The 24,302-nt window shown below is 34.7% G+C and overlaps 1 protein-coding gene across 6 annotated transcripts in view; it reads left to right on the top strand.

The window, feature by feature from the left end:
* The window catches only part of ERC2 (ELKS/RAB6-interacting/CAST family member 2), a 428,344-nt gene that overhangs the window by 54,136 nt on the left and 349,906 nt on the right, over positions 1 to 24,302 (top strand). For 5 of the 6 annotated variants that reach the window (XR_007379214.1, XR_007379215.1, XR_007379216.1 and 2 more), the window contains exons 3-4: positions 3,021 to 3,044; positions 3,668 to 4,084. Coding sequence is in view for 3 of the 6 variants with exons in the window: in XM_048956930.1 (XP_048812887.1) it covers positions 3,021 to 3,044; positions 3,668 to 4,084 (441 nt within the window). In the remaining 3 variants the exon portion in view is untranslated. The remainder of the gene's footprint in view (positions 1 to 3,020; positions 3,045 to 3,667; positions 4,085 to 24,302) is intronic. The other variant, XM_048956931.1, reaches the window with a different exon arrangement.

The raw sequence follows: 24,302 nt of genomic DNA, 5'->3' as shown, positions 1-24,302 counted from the left end.
TGATTTGTCTGTGAATAGCCTCTTTGCATGGATTGATGTCCACATGTAGAGCAAGAGTTGGAAGCCAGTCAACCAAGTGGGGATTGCTAATTCTTCTTCATAGTTCTGTTTCAAATTTCAGGGGCAAATTGTAGAAACCTGTGCTGTGCCTAATTCAGAAAAAGGTTAATGGGAACATCCAGTGCAGTTCCATGGATTGCCTCTTGGGGTTGGGCTGTAAGGGAAGATTGCAAAAGTTTTGTGAGAACTATTTATGTGTTCCCTAGAAGCATGGAATCATTCTGTAAGTCCTTGTCAGCTGGCCTGTTTTTAATAGAAATTATGGAAAGCGTGATAGAGCTTGTGTGTCTTTTCAAATCCTACAAAGTCCTGCCTACGTACTAAAAGCAACGTGACAGATATTCACAGCACTCCCACATTCCTCCCCTGCTATAATTAATTATTCAGTATCTTTCCACCTTCGCAACATGTGTTCTTTCCTTTTCTTAGCTAGCTGCAGATACAAAAATCTGTGCCAGCACGAATCTAAATCTGGGCCATCGTGTTCAAAGAATTCTGAGTCTTGAAGGTCTCAAAAAATGGATTGTGTCAGGGTAGCAGCAGCCTGCTGCCATTGAGGCTCTTGGGCTTAACAGTTACAGAGAAGCAGCCACAACTACTGCTGTGCTCAGCAACAAACGTATTTATGGGCAGAACGCGAGAGCGCCGTGCATAGGTTGCTGTGGGACAGAAAGGAAAGTTATTGCTGGTTTATCTTGCCAGATTTGCTATTTTGAGTTCTGATTTCTAATAATTTGTGTATTGATCTAAGAGTTTTGGCTGCATGTTAGCAATGTGTATTTTAAGTTCCCTTTTATTTCTGTTTTAAAAAAATTGAAATATTTTACAAATGGGTTTCCTTTGATTTGGCTATAATCTTCTAGACACGGTGTACAGAGATTGTTTGATTTTGGTAAGGTCTTTATAAGTAGTTTTTAGCATCAAGGAGTAAGTATTGTCTAATGTAATGTTAGAAAAAGCTATTTTAAATCATACGGATTGGAGGAAACTCCAAGAAGACTTCTTTTTTGACTATTTATAGACTATACGCGGAGTTACTGAATATTTCTGTTGCATAGTAGAGAGATAATTGTGTAGGAAAAAACCTCCTCAGGTTTTATAGGCGGTTACTTCAGGCAGTCATTCTTTCACAGAGAATGAAAAGATTCGAGTTTCATTCTTCAAATAGATGTCTTGGGATTGAAAATCCAGCTGATGTGGAGACTGAACTCAAAATTAAATAAAAGAGAAATTTCTTTTTAAACAGTGATTGAATTATTTTCTTTTTCATTAAGAGGAAAAAATTCAATTAAAAATCTATCTCAATTAAAAAAATTAAAATTAAAAATAGCATGGAAATGTTTTAAAATCAAAATATTTAATTTGAAAAAGCCTCGTGAATTTTTTTTTCTTCTTTTGGACCTTTTGAAAGAGGTTGTTTTCAAGCTGGCTGAAAATTTATGAATAATTTAAGTTAACAGGAATTTTTTTTTTCCATGATTACTTATCTGAAAATTTTTGTTTCTCTCCAAGCTTCAAAGGAATTAGAACAGAATGTCTATATTCTCTAAAGCAAAGTCTTGTATAGCTTGGAAACATTGTGTAACTGCTGTATTAACTGGTGGAGATATCTATAAATATTTTGTCAGTTTAGTCAAAAAGCATTTGGAAAGAAAGGAGTTTGGTTTTGTTTACTTTGCAGCATTTGTCTCTGTCACTGCTTTCCCATGTCTTTTTAATTCATTCATGAACATCATTGAACATTTCTCTATTTTTTGAACATTTGGATTTATGTACTGAATTTCTGTGCTAAAGCTGTCATTCTCAGGATCATAAACAGTACAGTAATGGATTTAAAGTAGAAAATTGCTACATCTAGAACAGCTTTGAAATTAAGTTTGTTGGGAACTTTTAAACTTATAGAAAGAATTTAAAACATGCTGAGATTTTAAGAAACATCGAGAATTACCATTACGTGAAAGCAGGGCTGTAAATGAGTAGCCTACATTTACATGTTCTCAACTGAGTGTGCACCTAATGAGATACAAACATTAAGAGATTTAAGCTCCGAACACTTATAAAAACATTGCCATTTAATGGTAGAACAAATTCAGACTACAGAATTCCACTGCAGCCAAAACTTTTTATCCTTTTGAAGTGACTGGTAAGAGATGTGATTTCAGAAAGTTTTATTCTTTCTGTTCAAATTCAGTTTATTACATGCTGACAGCTCTAGATATAATTCTTCTAAAAATGAAGATGTTATCAAGTAACTGAAGAAGCCTGTGATACTGACTTCAGGTGTTAATGAATTATGGTTTCACTGAAGTGCGGAGTTGCAGAATATTCATTAACACACACAAAAAAAGTGATGCTATACATTTAAAGTCATCTAAATCGTACTGATACAATATTGCTCTTCAGGAACTCATATTTCTATGCATTCTGTATACAGTGTTGGTAGTTAATAAAGAAAAAATAAGGAGACAAACATTTTCAGACATTAAACATGCTATTACAGTAAGTTAGAATAATCTATGCTTCAACTTTAAAATGATTTTGTTCATATTAATTTTTCATTGTGTTGAATATGGAGTGAGAGATTTCCCTCTTGAACAGAGACCACTGTCCTCAAATTTAAAACTAATAATTTAGGAGAAGATATTGTGTGAAAGATAAGTGTGAAAGCACAGTGAGATGTAATAGGAATATTGTTACTATTATTCATTGTGAGATTAATTATTGTGTATGTTTTTTTTTTTTCTTGTCACATCTATTGAGTAAAGTCTGTCCTTAGCCTTGGTTTGTATATTTGAGTATTGTGAAGTTGTTGGTGCTGTTTTGTATATCTCAATAAAATTATTTTTTCTGTTGAAGATACTTTTTGTTGAATTCAGTTCTTTCTGTTGAATCTCCTTTGCTTGCATCTGACCTTTATTTACGTTGATTTTGCTTCATTTTTCATTTACCATGCTGTTCAGTTTTTGGATGCCAGGAGAACAAAGGTTTGTCTACTATTTGCAGTCTTTTTTTTTTTTTTTTTTTCAGAATTCAATATTGCTTACTGTGTTTTTTTGTTTGCTCACTAGAGATACAGTAATCCTGTTTACTAAAGCATATTCATAGCTTTAGTTGCCAAAAGAAAAAAACAAAACCAATCAAGTGCTCCCCCTTGCTCCCCACCAAGATCCCTTCAGTTACAGTGAGTGCTTTGATTCACTTTATAACTCATCTGCTGAGCACCATGCAGGGCAGAAGCACCTGTAGTCTATGAAGCAATTTAGAAAACAAGGAATACTGAGTCTTTCAACTTCGTAGACACATACTGACTGTACAAATGGATGTGTCACTGCCTTGTGTTTGGGTTTGTTGTTTTTCTTTGCTCTTCATTTTATGTGTAGCTGACCCTGTGTGTGTTGTCATTTATTTTTTTCTACAAGCACTTGAAGGACGTCATTATAAACGTTGTCACATGCATTTGTGATTTTTTTTTTTAAAGGTCATTTAGTATACTTCCATTGTTAATGCTAATAAATTTTTATAGAAGCATACAACAAAAGTTCAATGAAGTCTAATTCTACAGTCAGATCCTAAATTCTTTTTTTTCCTTTTTTTTTCTGTGTTGTAGCATCTGCAAATGACAATCCAGGCTCTTCAAGATGAGCTTAGAACCCAGAGAGACCTTAATCATCTTCTCCAGCAAGAAAGTGGAAACCGAGGTGCTGAGCATTTTACTATTGAGCTAACAGAGGAGAATTTTCGAAGACTTCAAGCAGAACACGATAGGCAAGCTAAAGAGCTTTTCCTGTTAAGAAAAACTCTAGAAGAAATGGAGCTAAGGATTGAAACACAAAAACAAACACTAAATGCTAGAGATGAATCAATAAAAAAGCTTCTGGAAATGTTGCAAAGTAAAGGTTTGCCCTCTAAAGGAATGGAAGATGACAATGAGAGAACTCGAAGGATGGCAGAAGCTGAATCTCAGGTTAATCATTTAGAAGTGATATTAGACCAGAAGGAGAAAGAAAACATACATCTTAGAGAGGTAAGGAAAACTCATTATTTATTTCTTTAAAGGATAACATATTTACTGCAGGTCTGGAAATAAGTATCTGAGTGTTTTCTTTTTCTGCTTTCATTGTTTCATAGAAGAAGATGCATCTATTTTAAATCCAAATTAAATAAACAAGTGGACTAAGAAATTATGGAAGAAAAGTAATTGTGCCATTTGGGACTTACTGTCTTTGACTTCATGTGCTTTGCATACATTCTAGATTTTTTGCATTTTTACAAATCGATATTTAGCAAATCAAGGTGATGAGAACTATCGAAGAGACATTTAGCACCTTTTATTGCTATAAAATAACTAGTAATGAGTACATGCTACATTTTGTTTTTATACCACTTGTATTTAAACACTTGAAAAGTGTTTTCAAACATTTTGCCTTCTGTAGCCAGACTTTATCTAATTTATTTTCTTGTGTGGTATGCAACATAATACCACCACATTAACACACGGGAGTGATGGCTGTGCTGTGCTTTGGGAGGTTTGGCCTCAAGCCCACATTACTTGCTGATGAATTTTGAAACTAGATTTGGGAGAAGTATGATTGAAAGAAAGTCTGCCTGGTTGTCAAGCCCATTTGCCCTTCTTCATCCTAGCAGCCTCTGAAGCTGATGACAGGGAAATGAGACAGTGTGTCTTCCTCAGAGAGAGACCTTGTTGCTTCCTACTGGGAAAGGTGACAACTGCAGAGGTAGAGTACAAACTACTACAGTGAGGAGAATCAGGACATCCAGCTCTATTTCCTTAGAAATTCAGGAGCAGCAAAGTCTGAACTACTGGTTTAGTTAACAAAAAAAAACCAAACAACCACTAATTTGCCTGATAAGTCAAAACGTGAATAAAATTAGTACAAGAACACAGAAAACTATTATTAGTTCTTGGGTAAGGATTAGCTATCTACATCTACAGGTTTTTGTTTTTTTTTTCCTGTGGATGAACTGTTTGAGGTTTCAGCTACTTTGTTAGTAAAAAGGAATTCTGAAAACCCAGTGATAGATTTATTTTAGATTTCTTTTTCTTCCTTTTAATCTGAAATATGTATTGGGGCCTCAGTTGTATCTGGAGCCCTTCTCAATCTTGGAAACACTAGAAAATTTGCTGGGCACAATCATAGATTTAAAGATTTTTAATGAAGATGTGGATCCTCCTGGGTCTTTTCTCAGGCAAAATGTTCATTAAAAAGTGATGCCACCACTTAGTGAAGTCTGAAAGTCAGAGGATTCTGAAAGGACTTGCATAAAGAATTAATGATACTGTATTTATTGTAAGAAGAGTTGCTGGAGAAGTACTTAAACTATCAGATGGGTTTCTGGATTAAATCTGGTTTCAGAGAAAGACAGTCTGTTTCAAACATGGATGATCTGCTGTATGTTAACTGTTTTTTGTTCTGTGATTGTGCCTCATCTATGGCATCATTATCACATACATTTGTGATTACTAATTCAGGCACATCCTGGACATGAATAAAGCAGAAATTTGAAGGTTTTTAATTTGCATAGCAGTCCAGCTCAGGAATGGCCTTCCAAGAGCAGTTAGAGAAATAGGACTAAATAGAGCATGGAAAGTAGACAAGATATTTCATAGCTCCCACTGGGTTGCTCTCAGGAGCCAGGAAAAAAATTGTTTATCTCTAAATTTATATTGAGGATGAAGTAATTATCTTTCCTCTAGAACAAGTGTACAGAGGGGTTTGCTGGAGTTTCTATTTATGGCATGCTTATGATATACCTTGGAGACTTGTCAAAATTTAAAATTTACTGTTTGCTGGTCAGAATCTCTGTGTCAGCTTGGGAACTATCTATTGATTTGGGGATTTTGGGTAAGAATTTCCTTCATGCTTTAAGAATCCGAAGCTTTGTGTGAAATTCCCTCTCTCCAGCTCTGCTCCTGAGGCACGCTGTTTTATGGGTTTTGATTTGTTTGCCTTTTGCTGTCTTGTGACTGGAAGTTGTCTACACAGTTTAAGGGAATATTAGAAATTCAGTATTTAATTTTATTCATTTGTTAAAAAACACTGTTCCTCTTTTGACCTTTGTGTAGTGCAGTGAGTCTTTTTCTGCTGTGCTTACTGGAATTGCTGTTACTGCATGCAGTCTTCATCCTACAAAGTACAGTTTTCCAGCCTGATAAATTAGTGTGCTGAATCTTTTGCAGTAGTCTTCTTAGTGGATTCCATTTTTCAACAAGAGGTTGCAGGTTTTCAACCTAACTGTAAATGCCATCTTTTCCCCAACTCCCCTGGGAATGCTGTGACAGTAAACCAAAACTTGGAAGCATTTTCAATCCCTCTCAGGAATGATTTAGTATTCACTCAAATTTCATTTTTACCTGCCTTTAACAAAATATTTGTTGTTACAGAATTTAAACTAAAATATTCTGATTTCTGTACTTTTACAGGTTGCAATATTGAGCTCATATTGAGTATATTCCTGAAAAACTAATATATTGTCCTCTGTAACGTAATGTTTGATCAAATCCTGAAAATGTGTTTTTTAATTAGCTTTGCTATTATTGTTCTTACAAGTTGCTATTATTACTGCGTGTGAAGTATGCATGTTACCAGAAACCAGTATTCTACTGTCTTGGTTCAAATTAACATGCAGATATCCAAGAATCATGTGGAAAAGGAGAGGAAAAAAAAAGCTTAGTTTCTTTTTCTTTCCATGAATAGTTGTAGAAGTTAAAATAGTTGCCTCAGAAGATATGGAATTTCTCCAAACTGTAGATTATATTTCTTGGAGAAACTGCAAAGAAGAGAATAGAAATAGCTAACGTACCAGAGGCATAAGAATATGCCTCTGGAATATAAACCAGTCCATTTTTCCTTGTTTTCATATTATTGTCAGATTTGGGGTGGTTTGGGGATGTTAGCCACTTGCCCCTCATATACTATACCTTTCTGCAGCTTACAGTCTAGTGCATCTTCAAACTTTTATTTCACAAAGGTGAGCTTCTAATTATGTGTTTACTCAAGTTCTCTTTGAGAGTTCTAGGAATGGCAAATTTGAGCCTTATTACATTGGAGGAAACTTCAGCTGAAGTTGGAATCCTGCTCTTACAGGAATTGCAAAGAATGTCTGTGCTGGTGAGGTTCATTAAAACAAACTTATTGGGGAAAAAAGTTATGCAAAAAATGTGATTAAATTCCTTTCTGTGTATTACGGAATTTGTAATACAGGCACAAGAATAACTAGATTCCCAGACTTGTGGTAGCTATAGCAAAACTTTCATTAGTTTCTTATCACAAAGAAAGAAAAAATAATCGGATTAAATAGCATGAAGTGTAAGCACGTTTCAGCTTCAGCTTTGAATATACAACCTACTAAGGAGAGAATACGGAGCTCCTCTCCATGGTTTCTGAGAGCATCTGTATACTCAGTTTCCCTTCATTGAGCCAGACTGAATCTTTTGTCTGTAAGAAATTCAGCTCACTGAAGTATTTTTACTAGCCTTTTCTTAAGATAGCTGGATTTTATTGTTATTTTCTGTGACAAAATGATATAGCATATGCTTGGTAAGGAAATTGTTCTTCAGGTAACAAAGTAGTCTTTTCAAATACACATACGTAAGTAGAGGGACATTCTTGGGCCTGGCAATCTTCGTTTGTACGTTAACAGGTGAAAAGGAAATCTGTCTTGAAGCCATGATGTCATACCATTGTGTCCTTATGCTCAGAAATAAGTATTCTGTATATCACGAAATATACATTTCTGTCATTAAAGATGCCTGCCTTTTAATACTTACATTGATTATCAAATGAATTTTCTAGGATTTTAAATAAACATTTTTTCTCTATAATTTTGGGAGAACTGTAGGTAATCCGGTGATTTTATCATGTGGAAATCTAGCACAGATGTTTGGTATTACTTTTTTTTAAACATAGTGACCACACATTATTTACCTTAAGTACCATTAAGTATTTTTTTATTATTGCTATTAAAAGCTTGCCTTAGGCAAAGTCCCACTAAATCTCTAGTAAAGTCAAATGTTAAAATTCCAGCAAGTATTTTATTATATATACATACGCATAGATTACACATGCCTTCTCTATATAACATACAAATTCACTAAAATGGAATCTGAGATCATATAGGATTTTATATATACATTTTAACTCTTATCTTGCATGTATTCTTAAAATAATGTTGTTGTACATGGTTTAAAGCCATGGTCTTTTCTTTCTGCACTTAGAAAGAAGAACACAGCTTTATTATAATTTAAAGTGCACTTTTAAACTTTCAAGGGTTTTTTAAAACTTGCTCTATCTTTGAACTCAGCTTGGTCAAATAACGATGGTTGATGATAGGATTTGAACTGCCATCATGAATTACTTATTGCATGTTTTTAAAGTTATTAATGGAGTAAAGTTCTTTCTTCCACTGTGAGTAGAACAGATGCCTTGCAGACTTTTGGTGTTTACTGTAAATGTCTTACACTGGAGCCAGTAGTAATTTACTAAGGAAATGCTTTATCGACACCAAACATTTCTTCCCTGTAGTTAGTTACACAGATTAACAACCATTCTAGACTGAGTGTCTTTATTAGGTTCATTAGTGCCTCTTTCCTTTTATTTCTCCTGGCTCAGCTCAAAATATTAATCTAATCAGTAGTTATAAAGACAATCATTTTCTATCAAAATATCAATAGTAATGTGTTTTTTAAGGTGACTTCTTAGGTATACAGAAGGACTTTGCAGTCACACCAGGCAAGAAAAAGTAGACAGAAGCTGATTATGTTCTAGAGAACAAATACACTTCTAAGGTAGCCCATTCAGGTTTTGTTATTCCCCATAATATTCTTGCTGGGGTGCTTGGTTGCAATAGTTTTTAAAAGTCCGTGTGGAGGACATAAAGCTTTTTGCTGACAAATTGTTTTTTTCAATTAGGACATGAAAACATCACCGCTAGTTTGGAATCTAGAATATGAAAAAAATATCAGTTTGAAATGAACATTGATACTTGAGAAGCAATTAAAGAAATTGTTCTAGAAAGAGAGAAAAATCATGAAACACAAAATTGAAAAGAGCTTGAACATATTTTCTAGAACATCAGCAGTCAAAATATAATTGATATATTTGTATGTCTACTAAACTGTGTTGCCATAATATTTGCATGTCTCTGTTTGTTTTTAATACTTTTTCTCAATGCCTTTCCTAGTAGTCTATGCCTCTTTTACAGATTAGGGCAATGAAGCAAAAGGTAAGCCCAGGTCTCCTCCTAACTTTCCATTGGACAACAATCTTTCTCTTGAGGGGGAAGATCTAGTACTCTTGTTTTGTGTTGTATTAAACCTAAACCACCAGCAACAAAACCAAACCAACACCCACCTCCTAAAAAGGAAATACTGTTTTTTATTTGCTAATTTTTTTCCTTGCATACATCTTAAACTATATATATGATAAGGTGACTTTTGTATTTATATTTTCACGGGCTCTAACAGTAATAAGGGTGAAAGAGTACTGTAGGCACTAGAATAGTATGAACACTCCCTGATTTTCATAAAGTCAACATGGCGTGTTAGATCAAACCCTTTAATGAAACAAGATTTCTAATGAAGTAAACAGATGTAAATTTCTTGTTGAAACGGTCTGACTCCTTTCTTCAGAAGGAACATACAGCCTTTTAACTACTGGAACCGGAGTTCATCTGGTCACCATTTATCCTAATTTTGTAAGAGTATTGATTCCCTCGTGAGATATTCATGGCAGAAGTTTGATATTATGTTGAGAGTATGAGCCTGATAGTCTGGTGTGATTAGGGAAATCTCAATATATTTATTGTCAAATAAGTCATTGTCAATGAAATTTGACAATGAGTGTAAATATGTCCTATTTCAGCATAAAGATTTAATTAAAACATTGATGAAGAAAGCCCTCTGTATTGTGAAAGGTGTGTCTGCCAAAATAGGGGTATATTTGAAAGTACTTAGATCTAAATACTGTTTTTTTCAATGGGTCGTCCCAGTGAGGTCAATGGGATTAGTTGAGTGGGTTGATTGATGGGGATCAGATTTGAAAGAATCAATTAATCTAGACTTTGGAAAAGTGCTACGTGATACGGATCAGAAGAAAGTTCAGTTATTATTGATGTTCAGTTATTATTTCTTTAAATAGTTTGTATTCCATTCTAGACATGATATTTGAAGATTTTGAACGCAGTCCAAGTTCCACTGATATAATTAGAAGAAGAAAAATAACTATTAATTGACCTACAGAAAAATGTTTACTTGGTTTTCTGCTGCTGTTCTTGGTAGTTGCAAACAGGTTCTTCTTAAAGGTGTGTCACTGAGTTCTGTTTAAAATCCTACTCTACTGAAAAAAATTCTTATGCTCTTATATTTTGGCAATCTGATTCTGAATTCACTTCAAATGAGTGGGGTTAGCTCTAGCTAAAGTGAAAGGTCATCTTAGGGAAGGGAATGTGCTTTGCATGCTTTCCTTTAAATATTTGCAATTGCAAAATGCATTATTTTCATCTGTTTATAAATAATTAACAATTATATATTTCTTTGGTCACATTGCTTTAATCAGCTTTGATTTTATCTTCTTGAGTATAAATTTATTTATTTACAGAAATTTCGATCTTAGTTTTTTTTATAATGTATTTTTCTTTGGCTCAGTATTTAACACAAATATCCACATTGGAAAACCTTCCAAAGGTTATATATTGAGAGGATGGTAGCTTTCCATCAAATCAATTACTTCTCTACTTGCTCTTTCATTATTCACCTGACTTTTCATAGGGTTCAATAATAAGATAATTTGTGTTACGATTTCCTAAAAAAACTAAACATTCCTAAATGTTCATGATAGTCCAAGAGTAAAGAATGTATGTTTTTATTTGCTTGAATTTTTAAAGTTCTCTCCTTCAAGTTAACAGTTGTTATATGACTGCAGATCTTAAAGCTTGGGAGGCAGGGAGTAATGCATGGACTGGTTTTTGTATTGGTTTCTGAGTCTGTCTTTGTACTCTTTTCAAGATGCTTGTGTAAACTATCCATCGAAATAGTGCAGTTTCTGTAAAAAACAAAGCCATGAAATAATATCCCCCGGGTAGTCCTAATGTTGGTGTTTAGAATTACAATGGGAAAACGATAGGCCTGATCTCATTAAAACCCCAGTGCAGCAATATGCATGCAGTATGCTTATGAGTAGTGCCAGGGAGCGTTGTGTAAAACAGTACAGCATCAGGACCTGTGCTAGTCAACCAGCCCAGTTTTCCTCCCCTTGTTGCAAACCATTCTCCGTCATACAGCCTCCTAGGAGTAACTGGGATAATTCAGTTCTATCTATACTTCATTATGGCAATGTTAAATGCAGTGTATTTCCTTACTACCCCACATGTGTCCCGGACACCACAAGTTCAGTTCCATACGCCTCACCTTTTCTCTGAAGTAGTCAGACTTCTGCAGATGTGCATTTTCATGCATATGCACTGTGAGGTTTATAATGATACAGATTTCCCAGTACACAAAAATACATCAGCATTGGAGTTCACTGAGTTCTTAATTAAACTTGTCGTTTACAAAGCATCCTATGAGTTACTGTGATCTTCAGGTAGGCTGCAGTAATCTGCAGCAAGATGAGCCTGATATGGATGAAAAGCTTTGTCACTCTACAGTTTCAAATGTAAGATCTCTAAAAAGAAAGGAAAATTGTTTATTGGAGAACGAGCCTGTGCTTGACTCCATCTGTTCACATTATTCACATAAGGCATGTTGACTTATTTTAGACACTGGATGGCACTCTTGAACGAGGATTGGATTTTATTTTCTTTCATCTCTTTCGCAGATGATCGTGCCCTATCTATTTGTCACAGCTCAGTTTACAGTGATGGGAGGAATTAAGAAGAGGAATACCTTCATTTACAGCCGATAGTAAGACATAGGAATTGTATTCAGTCTGTAGAAAGACTGCAGTTTAGAACAGCTGCAGCAAAGAATCAAAGCAAGTAGAGAGCTTAATTGCATTTCTTGCTCTACAGAACAAGTAAAATCAGGAATGGTATCTGAATATATTAGTGGAATTCAGCCCCAGTTTTTTAGTCAAAGTCGCAATTTAGTTCAATTTTTAAAAATAAAAGAGGAAGCTAAGATGGCATCTTCCTCTTTGAATAGAATTCCACTGTGTTAAGTGTTCTCCCTTACGTTGGCTGCAGAAAAGTCTTTACGCTATCATAATGTGACTGGAACCTGGCAGGTGGGCAGAGGAGAATATCACAAGTCACGTTTTGTGCTCTGCTGCATTTTGAGAAAGACTGATAATATTTAGTTTACTCAGGAGCTTTTCTGCTTGTGTAGTGGCTTGGTATGTATAGCCCTTTGGAAGAAGCCAAGGCAACACACACAGTGCACAGCTTGATGTAGTTGGGATCTTCTGACATGAAGCCCTACCTGTAGATGTAGCTGCCAAGAGTATATACATGAAATTCTTTCTATAATACTTCGTTAGATAAAATAAAGAAGCATTAGACGGGAAGGTTATCAAAATGTTACTTAGGTAACATTTTGCAACAGGATTTTTAAAAAGCTAATTTACTATTCTGTTACAAACAATAAATCTAGATCTAAATGATAAAATTGGAGTTTCGAAATACATCTCTTAATTTTTTAAGTACTTGAGCTTGCATTTAGTAGGAGCTGACAAACGTGACCCCTGGTGGTGCAGACATGAGATGCTACTCTGAGAGAAAATCAGGACAGCTTGCTGTGCTCTGCGGCTATAGTGATTTGCTCTGTTTAAGTTGGTGGTGAATAAAGTAATAAGGCAGCCATTTATAGCAGTATTGAAGAGATGACTAGGGGTTGCAAATGTATCTTTTTTGAAAGAAAAGCAAATTTCTGGAAAGTCTTATCATCCTTTATTGAAAAATACATTTTAACTTTTATTAACTCTTCAAATATACAGGTGAATTATTATTATTCTGAATCTTAGAAAGAATCTTAGAAATTTTTAGAAGGATCTTGTATCCAGGCAGTGCTGAATTGAGGCAGTGTGTCTCACAGCTTGAGGCACTGTTGTGACACAGGGTAGCCTCATGACATCAGCATTCCTTCCTTTGAAACGGTGTGTGTCACGATTCAAAGGAACAGTTTTTTCAGTGAAAAAAGAGATCATAAGATTGCATCATAGGACTACTTGGATACATGTTCTTCCTGATTAATTTACTTCCTAAATACATATGTTTCAACTTTTCCCAATTTACTTTTTATAAGTAATTATTGAAGCATTGTAGAGATGAAAACACCTAATATACTGCCTGCTCAGCTGTCAGACGTCCATTTGGGTGAAGAATTACAGTATGCTTTGGAATTACTGCACTAATAATTCCTTGTGAAGTAGGAGAACTAGATCTTATCCTGGTTTTGCATGGAGGATGCCTGAGGAGGCTTTTGTAGGCTGAACAATACAATAAAAAAGGGTGAAGGAACCAGTGTTTGGCAGCGCTTTCCAATTTTGTAATGCAGTTGCACACACACCACAAACCAGTTCTTCATTTTGAGAGCTCTCTCAGGAGATTTCTCTCACAAAGGAGGTGGAATCAATATTTTGTTTAAAAGTGTACCATCAGAGCACAGGGAGAAGCATTTTTATTGCAATTGCTTCGTTATTCCCAAGTTGGTCGGTTTCAGAGCATTGATTGACTGAACACCTGCACATGTTTGACTCAAAACAATCAGTTTGTTCTAAATTATTCCTGACTTGCTTGGAGAGAGTCATTTTCAGCTCTCAACTTGAAAAGGGCATATTTTCACATAGGAGTACATCTGGCAGACAAAAGATTTTCTGCTGATAACAAATCTCAGAAACCATTATCAATATAATGTTACCCTTTAGCCTCTCAACAGTACTGTGAGTATTTACAGTGGTCTTGGCAGTGCTTACATCCATCTGCATCATTAAGGCACAGGATGGCTGGCCAGAAAAATGGAAATCTTACTGAGAGTTTGGAAACAGATAAACATGCTCCCACTTGTACATCTTTCTCAAAAAAGGTTTTAACACCAACGCAGTTGATAGAATTTATGAAAACAATAGAGACTGCAGGATGGTAAGACAGAACTTACTCCTGGAGGGATTCCAAATTAGGGCTACTTTGCTCACTTGTTTCCGTTGAGCCCTTCAGCATGAGATGTTGGAAATCTGATGTCACCTGCAAGCTTGGTCTTTAGCTTATTAACTCTTTCTTCAGAATGGTTTGTATTCCAGCAAAGTCTAAAAGTAATGAATTTAATCTCCAGAACACCTGGGTATTTTTTTTTCCTGATGAAAAAATGCACAAATTGGTACTTGCACAAAGCCTTCTCCTTTTACTCTATGGCTTACAAATAATGAATATTTTATTAGTAAACTGTATATTCCTAATGTGTGAATGCATGGTTGTTGAGCCTTACAGGAAATTTAGCTCTAATTTAACACTGTGGTGCTTTAAATAATGTAAAATATATTTCAGTGTTTCCTTACAATCTCCTCTTAGTGGAATCTCTGTGCAGTATGACAGTCTTAAACTGCATAAGTAAAGACTGTAATTGTGAATGGTAGCAAGCAAGGTTTGGGACTGGTAAGTACATCATTATGTTATTGCAGTAGTGAATGTTACCAGTTATTTAAAATATACTTAACAGGCTTGGCAGAAATTCTCCAGGGATGCCAAATTGAAAGACTAACTTGATACATTTGGTTGGCCACTTGTAGGGGTTACCTAACAATGGATTCATTGCAGTCAAGAATATGGAAGACTTCTTGAGTCTGTGACTGGTCAGAGATCTCAAGGGATGGTTTTCTGAGTCAGAGCTCAGGTTAAGTAATACATGCATTCCTATCAATGCACTTTTTGTAGTCAGAGCAGCGTTTCAGCCAGCATCTCCTGAATTTTGCATGTCCTTTGGACTTCCACAGCTGTTTCAGTTGGCTTTAGAGGCAATGTTCAGTAATTCTTTTAAATCAGATTTCTTGTCTCTGTAGGAGAGATCCATTTTATGCTTTAGTCTTTTCTCCTTATATTTAACTGTGTGATTTTGGATTGATGTTTACTATAGAGAAATCACATTTAGTCATTTGTATGAAGATGAAGGAATCTACAAAGAAAGCTTATGTCAGTGGAAAAGGTTTTTGTACATGATTTGAACAATTACATTTGCCATTGTGACAGCTAAATGTATTTGTCCACATTCCCTCCAGGTAAAAAATTATTTATTATTAACTTGGCAGTCATTAGTGTTTTAGTCCTGCAGCAGACTGCCGCACCTTGGGGCTGCAGCAGGTCACAGTTAAATTTATGAAAGAGCTGAGAGACTTCTATTTCCACAAGAACAACCCTCTCCTTCTCACCCCCCCTTCACTGGCTAATATTGAAGTTCTGATGTGTTGGAGTCTTTCTTTGCCATCCACTTTGAAAGTGGAATTCCTGCTGCAGTAACAGCATCCATTGGTGGCAAGGTGAAAGACTGGAGACCTTTTGTGTCAGCGTCCTTTTGCTCCATTCTGGTATTCTATTGCCTTTACTACATTTCATATTGAGGTGATCTTAATGAACATACTCAATTTTTTTTTTTTTTCCCTGAGGTTGTTTCAGAAATTCACACTTAATCAGGCTGTGCACTAACCCATATTCCTCCTGACACATTCATATTACAAAGAAATGATATGGTGCTTAGTTATTGGATGAACTTTGTTATTTGAAGGTTGAAGTCCTTCCCTGAGCTCTCAGTGTTGTGGAGCCATAGAAACTTGACTCTCTTTCTCTGTGTGTGTAAGGCTTTGCTATTAGTGATTGGGATCTAATCACTTAAAAAACTTAAAATAGAAGTTAAAAACTTCTATTTCCAAAAGTGTTTCCCATGTGCTGCTTGGGGTGCTCTCACAAGGGCATACAACTGAGAAAGCAAAGCTTTGTCTTCTGATTTTTGTCCAGACACTTTATCCTGCTATGAATTCTAGTTGCTGTCCTCCCTCCATTGTCATTTCCATGGTCATCTGTACTCTGAGCAAAGAAAGAGCAGCAGTAGGTCATGCCTTGTTCTTGCATCTGTTGCAAGATGTAGCAAATGTAGCTAGAATAGGTATGCAATATAAATCATAGCTGTGGCAGATCTGTGAAGCTCAGAGTAACCTTGTGAATCCTACTTTACACCTAAAATATTGATATTCTTCTAATTTGTTTTTTTTAGCAGAATGTCCTCGGATATATTTTGAATAGCTAAATATTCTCTACTGTAAGTATTAAGTATGCAATGCCTTGCAGTAGCGTTACAACTGAGCTGCTATCAGTTGGTAACTAATATTCTTTAAAAAATGCTGTATATAATGCTTATATTTTTTAATATTAAAAATGACTAATTAAAAATGACTATTAAAGAGTGACTAACTCTATCTTTAAAAGTACTTATTAAAAATTCTGAGAAGATGATAATACCTGAGCAGTGAAATTTGTTTGAATTGAAAGGGAAAAATGAGATTTTTTTTGTGTATTTTAATGTGCTGGGTTTTTTTAAAATCTCTAGGGTACCTCTTTTATACTCAGAAATAAAAGTAAATATAAAAGTCTATTTTGCAGTAATGATGCCTTTTGCTTGTCTTCAGAGCTTGTCTCAGAGCTCCATGTGAGCCTTCAAGATCTGAAGCTCTGCATGTGTTGATTCCTGGCGCAAAAGAAAAAAATAATTAGAAATTGATACTTTGAAGGACAGACAATGCATGCAAATAGCTTGTTGGAACTCCGCATATTCTCTTATAGAATGCCTTGTCAGCTCTGGAGATAAAATTAAAGTGTATTTTTTCCAACACGTTATTGAGTGAACAATCTACCAAAATCTCACTAGCAACAGCAAATCTTTGTGAAAGTTTTACACAAAACAGACGTTCTTACCTGTATTATTTATTGGTATTACTAAAAGAATGATTTATGTATTTTGTTAGGTGAACAATGGAATCTGTAGTGAGATTGTTTCACAGTGATAAAACTGCAAATTAATATCAACTTTAAATTAATGTCGAAATTATTAAGTGAGAGATATTTTGTATTTCTTTTTGCTAGTAAGTTCCTTAAGGATGCAAGTCTTGGATGAAGTCTCTCACCTATTCTGTATAACAGCAAGGGTTAAAAACAAAAGCAAAACCATAGCTGAGTTATTGGATGACACTGGAGGAAGGAATGAAAATAGTGAGGTTTCATTAATTTTTCATAATTGCCAGCACTGTAGGAGATATCTGGAAGTAGTAACTCGCTTTTCTTGAAAACGCCATTCAAAAGCTGTTTTAGATACCATTATACTAAAATAGGCAAGCAGAAAATGTTTGTGCCTGTATAGAATCTGTTAATCTTGTCTTATTTACCTCACTGACAAATCAGTTCTGACTTTGTAAACTTCTATGAACAAGTAATTCTGTAACTTTACAGTGCTGGAAAGTTCTGTCCAGTGTGTTGTAATTTTTCCTACATAATAGCACTGAAGCAAATGATGGTTTAAAACTTTAGTTATTATTTTTTTAACACAGACAACAGCACAACCTATGATTTAAATCTTGGTGGCTCATCTGTAAATGTAGAGTTGCATAATGATGAAAAAAATAAGAATAGAAATAGAAAAGGCAAAAAATATCTGAGGGTATCAGAAAAGTCTTTACTACAGTATGGAGAGTGGCATGTGAAAAATATGAGTTTTTGACTGACTCCTAGGCTGTATTGACATTAGGAAATAGTAATGCATAACAGGAAAAGATTCAAGGGGATGCTTGTATTTTGAGAGCTGAGGTTTCTTGCTGATTGTGACACAGCTTTTACCCACAGTGTTGACCCAGTTATTTCAGGCGGAGCACTCGCAAATTCCTGCTTCTGTGTTTCTGCTATTTCTGGGTTATCTTCCATTTGAACCTAAGAATTTTGTAAAAGCTAAGTGTTTCGAATCACAAATGAGGTCAGTGGAAGCCTCAGGTAATCTACTCAAAATAAAGAAAAATAATCATCCAGTCATTTGGGCTCCTCACAAATTTGCACGTTGAGATGCAAACTGAACAGTTCATGAATGTGAATGCTGTGAAATCAGACCTGTGGAGTCAGAACATCTTTCATTAGGAATCTGGAAAGGATTATTCTGAAATAGCCACATAAATAGTAGAGTAGTAGTAAATAGTAGTAGTACAACTTTCTGCTGTAAAGTTCAAAGTTTATATTGATTAAATTAAAAAAGTAACCAAATATTAGAGGCTTGTTCATTAACAAAGTTAATGTCATTTTAATGTCATTTTTTAATGTCATTTTTGAGAGTGAAATGTAAAGATCTAGATTAGAAAGTTTTAATCCTTAATGTATTTTAGATACATTGTGCTGAAGATAACATGATGACTTTATAGAACTATTTTTGTAGTCCATTAGGCTGTAGTGTTGCTCTTTCATAATTCCTATCACCACCATAGATTGTTTAGCTCATGAACACCACATTTAGTCAATAAACAAACATCCAGATTATGTGGCAAGTTCATTTTCCAGATGTTTTGGAAAAATCTAATTAGATGAGATAATGTCGTGTTACAGTATTGCAAAAGCTAAGGTATAAAATACATTCACTTGTAACCTGAGTGCTGCTCAGACTGCTTTCTGTTAAGTGTTTTCTGTTAGAAATTACTTGTACTAAGAATGCAGCAGTGCTTTCTGATGAAGGAAGACCTGTTGAATGACGTTATTACAATTTTACTTGAAAAAAATTAATTTCATAACTTAAAATATTCAAGGATTTGATATCATGTAGTATTACCAGTGCAGTGGTAGAACAGGTATTTGGCAGGTTTTGCTTATTGTCTTTGTTTAGGCTTTGCTGGTGTTTCAGGACATTGGAACTGAATAGAATATGGTAAATGCAGAATTTTAAACCCATTCTGGTTTTAGTGTGTTAGTATGGGGTGGATAAGGCAAGGTGTAGGGGAGTCTTTTTGAGGCAGTTTGGTATGGAACGTGCACAGCGTCATTTGTCCCTTTGCAGGGTGTTAGGGGAGCAAACCACATCCCACCTTTTGTTTTGGATTGGTGGCTTTCTTTAGAGTTAATCTTTCAGGATAATAAATACAATTTGAGAAAATAATTTTAGAAAGTAAAGACAGCGCAAGATGTGTTCAGGGCCTGGATTTTTCTCATCGAAGTGCAGCATTTATGCTTAGAGATATGTAGATAGACAGAGTTGCTACTTGGAACAATATTGACTTCCTGAGTATGTCCAATACACATTCTTTTGTAAATTTATTTTCGTTATAAATATTTTTATAATCTCTTTGTTATCAGATGTTTTATGAAGAAGGATATCTTCTTGCATTAAAAGGGAGAGATAATTGAGCCTGCAGAAAAATAAATACATAATCCAGGTTTACTCAGTAGATGTGAACAACATTACCAGCCCCATCTCATACACTGTTTTTACAACTAGAATCTCATGATTTTCCTTCATATTTCTATGTAGATCACGTAGTTTTATTTCCTGTATTTCTAACTTACTGTAAATGTTATATAATCTGTAATTGGACATGTGGTCTGTATGAGGAAATGTAGTTTTAAAAAATAATTGTTCTTCCTAGAACTTTTGAGGATCTCTTTTCTTGTTTGTAAGCAAACAAATTTGTAATTTTAATGAACGATACACCATTTTGTGGTATTGCTGCTGAATGTATTGCAGTTGTGAGAGGACATGTATGTGGGATGAGCTTTCTACTCTCTTCTGTCTCTCCTGAGTACAGCAAATTCACTGTTTATTTCTTGACTGCTTCTTCTATAAAGCTGCCTTTCATTTAGCTTTGAGCTCAGCTGGCTGATACCAAGCAGACTGACACCCGCATATGTATAAGATACAGGTGTCTGCTCTCTACATCTTACACCGTTCTTGCAGCTTACAAGAAATTAATTCATCAATAGATGGCAAAAATAGGAGATGCCTCATTCTGATTGAGCTTTTGACTATGGTGCTGCTTTCAACACTAAAAACTTTACAAACGCTAAAGAACTTTACAGTGCAGAACTCTCAGAAGGAAGCAAATGATAAATTGATTATATGCAAATCTCATATCATTTGCAAGGAAAAAAAATTGTCATGGTTCAGTAAACCTTTAGATTTTAGTCTCCAAAGCTCTACATAAATAGTAAATGCATTTTTCATAGCAGTTCAGGGTATTCCAGAATCACTAGAGTGAAAACTCACTAACTTCCCCTATAGCTTTACAGAAGTTCTGTATTTATGGCAATGTCATATTTACCAGAGGAATATTTGAAGATTGGATTAACAATAATCTAATTTTTTGTGCTAATGTTTTTATAATGATGTAATAAATTTAGTCTCTGAGGAAATTAGAGTAACATTCATAGAGGAAGACTGTTTTTAGTCATGTTTAAAGTGATTGCCCTTCATCCATTGTCCGTAATTCTAATGCTTCTCCGGAAAACAGGTACATGCAAGTTCCTGAGAAGTGAACAGCATTTGTATTCTTCTTCAAAGATACAGGAGAAAGATAATTATTGGCAGTGATGATGATGTGAGAGCTGGAACTGTGCCTCCTGACGAATGTAGAAACTTCTGTATCTTCTATGCATTCCAGTGGATCTGGACTCTTTTCTGTTGAGAGAAATTTCATTGGAAAAGGTGAAATATGCTGTCCATCACTCTGGGGTGTTCTTTTGGGAGAAGAGAAGCATAATTTTCAGTTGTAGAGGAATTAATGCGTCAGTCTTTCAGCTACTTCAGTATGGAAGGAGTGAGTGTCCTGTGCTCCTTTTTTTTAACATCTTTATTAAACTGAGGATCTTCAGGAAGACTGCAAATGCTCTATAGCTTGGAAAGGTCTTAATTTTGAGCAAGGCAATGAATATGTGGTAGAATAGGGGCACTTTTGAGTGCGTGCAGAAGCTGAATGATAGAAGTCCTTAGTACCTACAAAGGCTGTTGTATGAAGCATTTCATGTAAATGTTTCTGAGTACCTATACTAATAAATTACTTCAGTCTTGCTTTGCAAATGTCAGCATCATGTTCTCCTTTCCTTTTTCAAGAGAAGTGATCTGCCAGGTTGAAATAGAGGAAAGTTGCCATTGTAGGATAATAATCCTGCTTTTGTGCTTGGACCTAAAAACTTTATTGCAGATATTTTCTGGAATTGAATATTATGATTCAGGTTTTCAAAGCAGTATATAGAAGATAATGCTGTGTAGCGCTCCTCTGTTGCAATAGTTTTTCTCTGCTTAACCTCCATAGGTTTCTTTAATTATTTCATCCCTCTTCACACCTCCTGTCTATGAAAATATTCAGGTCATTTTGTTCAATTTGAATTTTTCAGATTTTGAAGAACCATAGGATTGTGAGCAGGAAGAAAAGCTTGAGAAGTTACTTGTAGTTTTTGTGCTATCAGCTTGTTTGCTTTCTCCATCTATTGCTGCTGTGTACGAGTTGTTCTCCCTTTGGTACTTAGTCCTCTCTTTGGGGCATGTCTTTTATTGCTCAACCTTGAAAGATCAGGTCTACAGTCAAACACCTTGATCCCTGTTTTTTTGACCCTAAATAGAAAATCTAATATTATAAGCACTAAGCTTGTTTTCTCTTTAGCTGATATCTGTAGATATATATATATTTAAATTAAATGTCTAAAGGCAAATAATGATTAACAACCAAATATTATATTGTATGAACAATGTAAAAATAAACCAGACATTCTATAATTATTAAAAAAACAAACAAACAGCCCATAACACTAAACAAAAAATCCAAAATCAACCATCAACATCCAAGCAAACAAAGGAGAAATTTCGAGGTAATAGAGTTTCTAAGTATGGTTTATTATAATTCATTACAAACCAATTGTTAACTGTCAGATAGACTATGATAATCAGAAGAATGTTCAAGACTGATTTTGAAAGCTGTTCTACTGTAAACCAAATTTGTAGCATCAATATGCTTAAAATAGGAGAGGTTTTGAGATTCAGAACTTATTTCTGAAGGTAGGAAAAGGAACCAACATCTTAAGTATAACTTTGAACCTCATTCTGCTTTGTGCTCTTAGCAAAAAAAAAAAATCTTTAAATTGGTGACTTTTCATTCAGTGAAACAGTCCTTGTTTAATAAAGCAAACAAACATAGAAATCTGTACTTATTCTGTATGGAGGGATGATTTTGCATGCATACAGCAACCACAGATGCAGAGATCATCAGGGTGTAGCAGAAGAACTAAAGGGGCCTCCACGGTGGCCCGCTTCTTCAGTGAACACAGGGTACTGCTCATGACTGCAGCCACAGATGTCCTGCAAGCTTTTCTGTGGTAAGTTTACTACAGTGAAAGACTTATTTGTCAATTGCTCTCATTTATTTTTTTTATCACAGAATCAACGTTTTGTGCATGTATTTTAGAATCATCTTATTTTTCTAATTTTTCAAATAAATTTATCATATTTCAGTTTCTCTGGTTATCTTTTTTAATATTTTTTTTTAAGGAATTGGATTATGATACAAGCTACACATCAATTTAGGGATCTTTTTTTACCTTTTTTGTGTTGCAGGCACTTGTGATCTGGTAGGAGGTGTCTTCGTAAGAGAAGAATCAAAAAAAGAAACAGATGATCCGAGTTGAAAGACTAAATTGAGGCAGGTAATGAAATTCCTTGACTCGTACTTCTTCCCATTTGATGTATGAACTATATACTAGCTGTGTCTTAGAATGCTGCATGATGAGTGCAGAATCTTTTTACCTAATGATTTTGTTAAGAAAAAAAAATTGAAGCATTGTTGTGCCGTTCTTTTTTTTAGATCACACCAGTGGTGAAATCATCTGATGTACTTCTGGTTTCCTCTGTGGAAGATAGGAAGATCAGAAGAAGCCTTCTTGAAAAGGATTACTCTGCAATCATTTTTGCTTTAGAAATACTTTCTCATGCTGTAAACTGTTTTAAATAAATTGCTATCACCCAAAAGTGCACAGAGCTTTCAATTATCGTATATAGACCTGTCATTATTTTTAAATATGTTTTTATTACAAATGCAAGGAATCTTTGGTGTTAAGATTTTCTGGAAGTGATATATACTCTTCCAAAATTTTGCTAACAGAGATGTGGTATGGAGGAAGTGCACATATGAGACCTAATTTTTAAAGATATTTTATTTCTGGTACGTTTTGCTATAGAATAGGAACTTTGTATTCTTTTTCTATTTATTGCCTCTAAATGTAGTCAAAGTTTATGTGTTGCCTTGTGGTATACCTTCTTCTGTTCTAGTATGCTTAACAGACTTGCTTATGATTTCATTTGCAGTGACTTTACATTAGAATGATGTCATTGATTAGTATTACACTTGACTTAGACTGATGTAAACAAGGAAATAGTTAAGCCATTGGTTCACAGAGACCTGCTGACCACTGAAGTTTAGTCTTGAAATTCAGTCTTCTGAAAAATGGCACAAAACAATATCTGAATAGAAAATGAGTAATATATGTGAGGGGAGCTTTTAGCATGCTGAGATGTGGACTATGGATCTGTTACTGATGAGCTTTCTGTTAGGCAGGATTTGATGCCAAGAATTTTAGACATTTGCAGGTTAAGTCTATCAACTGGCAGGATATGTAAAGAAGTGATTTTAGAAATGAAAGTTATGTGATAAGATGTAAGGACCTAGAAAATCTGCTAGATTCTACTAGACGAGTCTATGGAGAGCTGTAAATATCTAGATAGTATTTAACCATGAAGGAATAAAACAAGTGAACTACAAAATTGTTTCTGTAATGTTATCAGAGTTATGCAGTTGACAAGTTTCTACCAGGTAAATTTTTATAATGTCTAAGTTTCAATTTCTTACCCTACACAGTTTTCCTTCTCTTTGCATTTTAGCCTACATCTTATAGTTTTTAACCTTTGACCATTTATAACTCTTGATTTTGGATTATTATGCATAAATTATGTTATCTGGTGCCAGCAATGCTTGGATAATAGTTAAGTCTATTTAGATATTTAATTAAGGAAAATCTATCAATTAATGAAATTGCTAGTAAATTTCCTAGCGTTTTTTTCTTGTCACTTAGTGACAATATCATCTATTCCATATTCACTGCCAGCTTGTAAATGCACAGTAGTAGCGAATTAAGAATTTGGTACGTATGTGGATGATATTTATACCTAGTTTGAGGAACTGGCTTGTTCAATCAGTAATATGCACTGAAACTAGTGATAGAAATAAGGTTTGGGCTCT

Source organism: Lagopus muta, chromosome 11, assembly GCF_023343835.1.
Source record: "Lagopus muta isolate bLagMut1 chromosome 11, bLagMut1 primary, whole genome shotgun sequence".
Classification (NCBI taxonomy): Eukaryota; Metazoa; Chordata; class Aves; order Galliformes; family Phasianidae; genus Lagopus; species Lagopus muta.
Note: the sequence above shows the minus strand (reverse complement) of the source record. Positions and strands in the feature narration are given on the sequence as shown.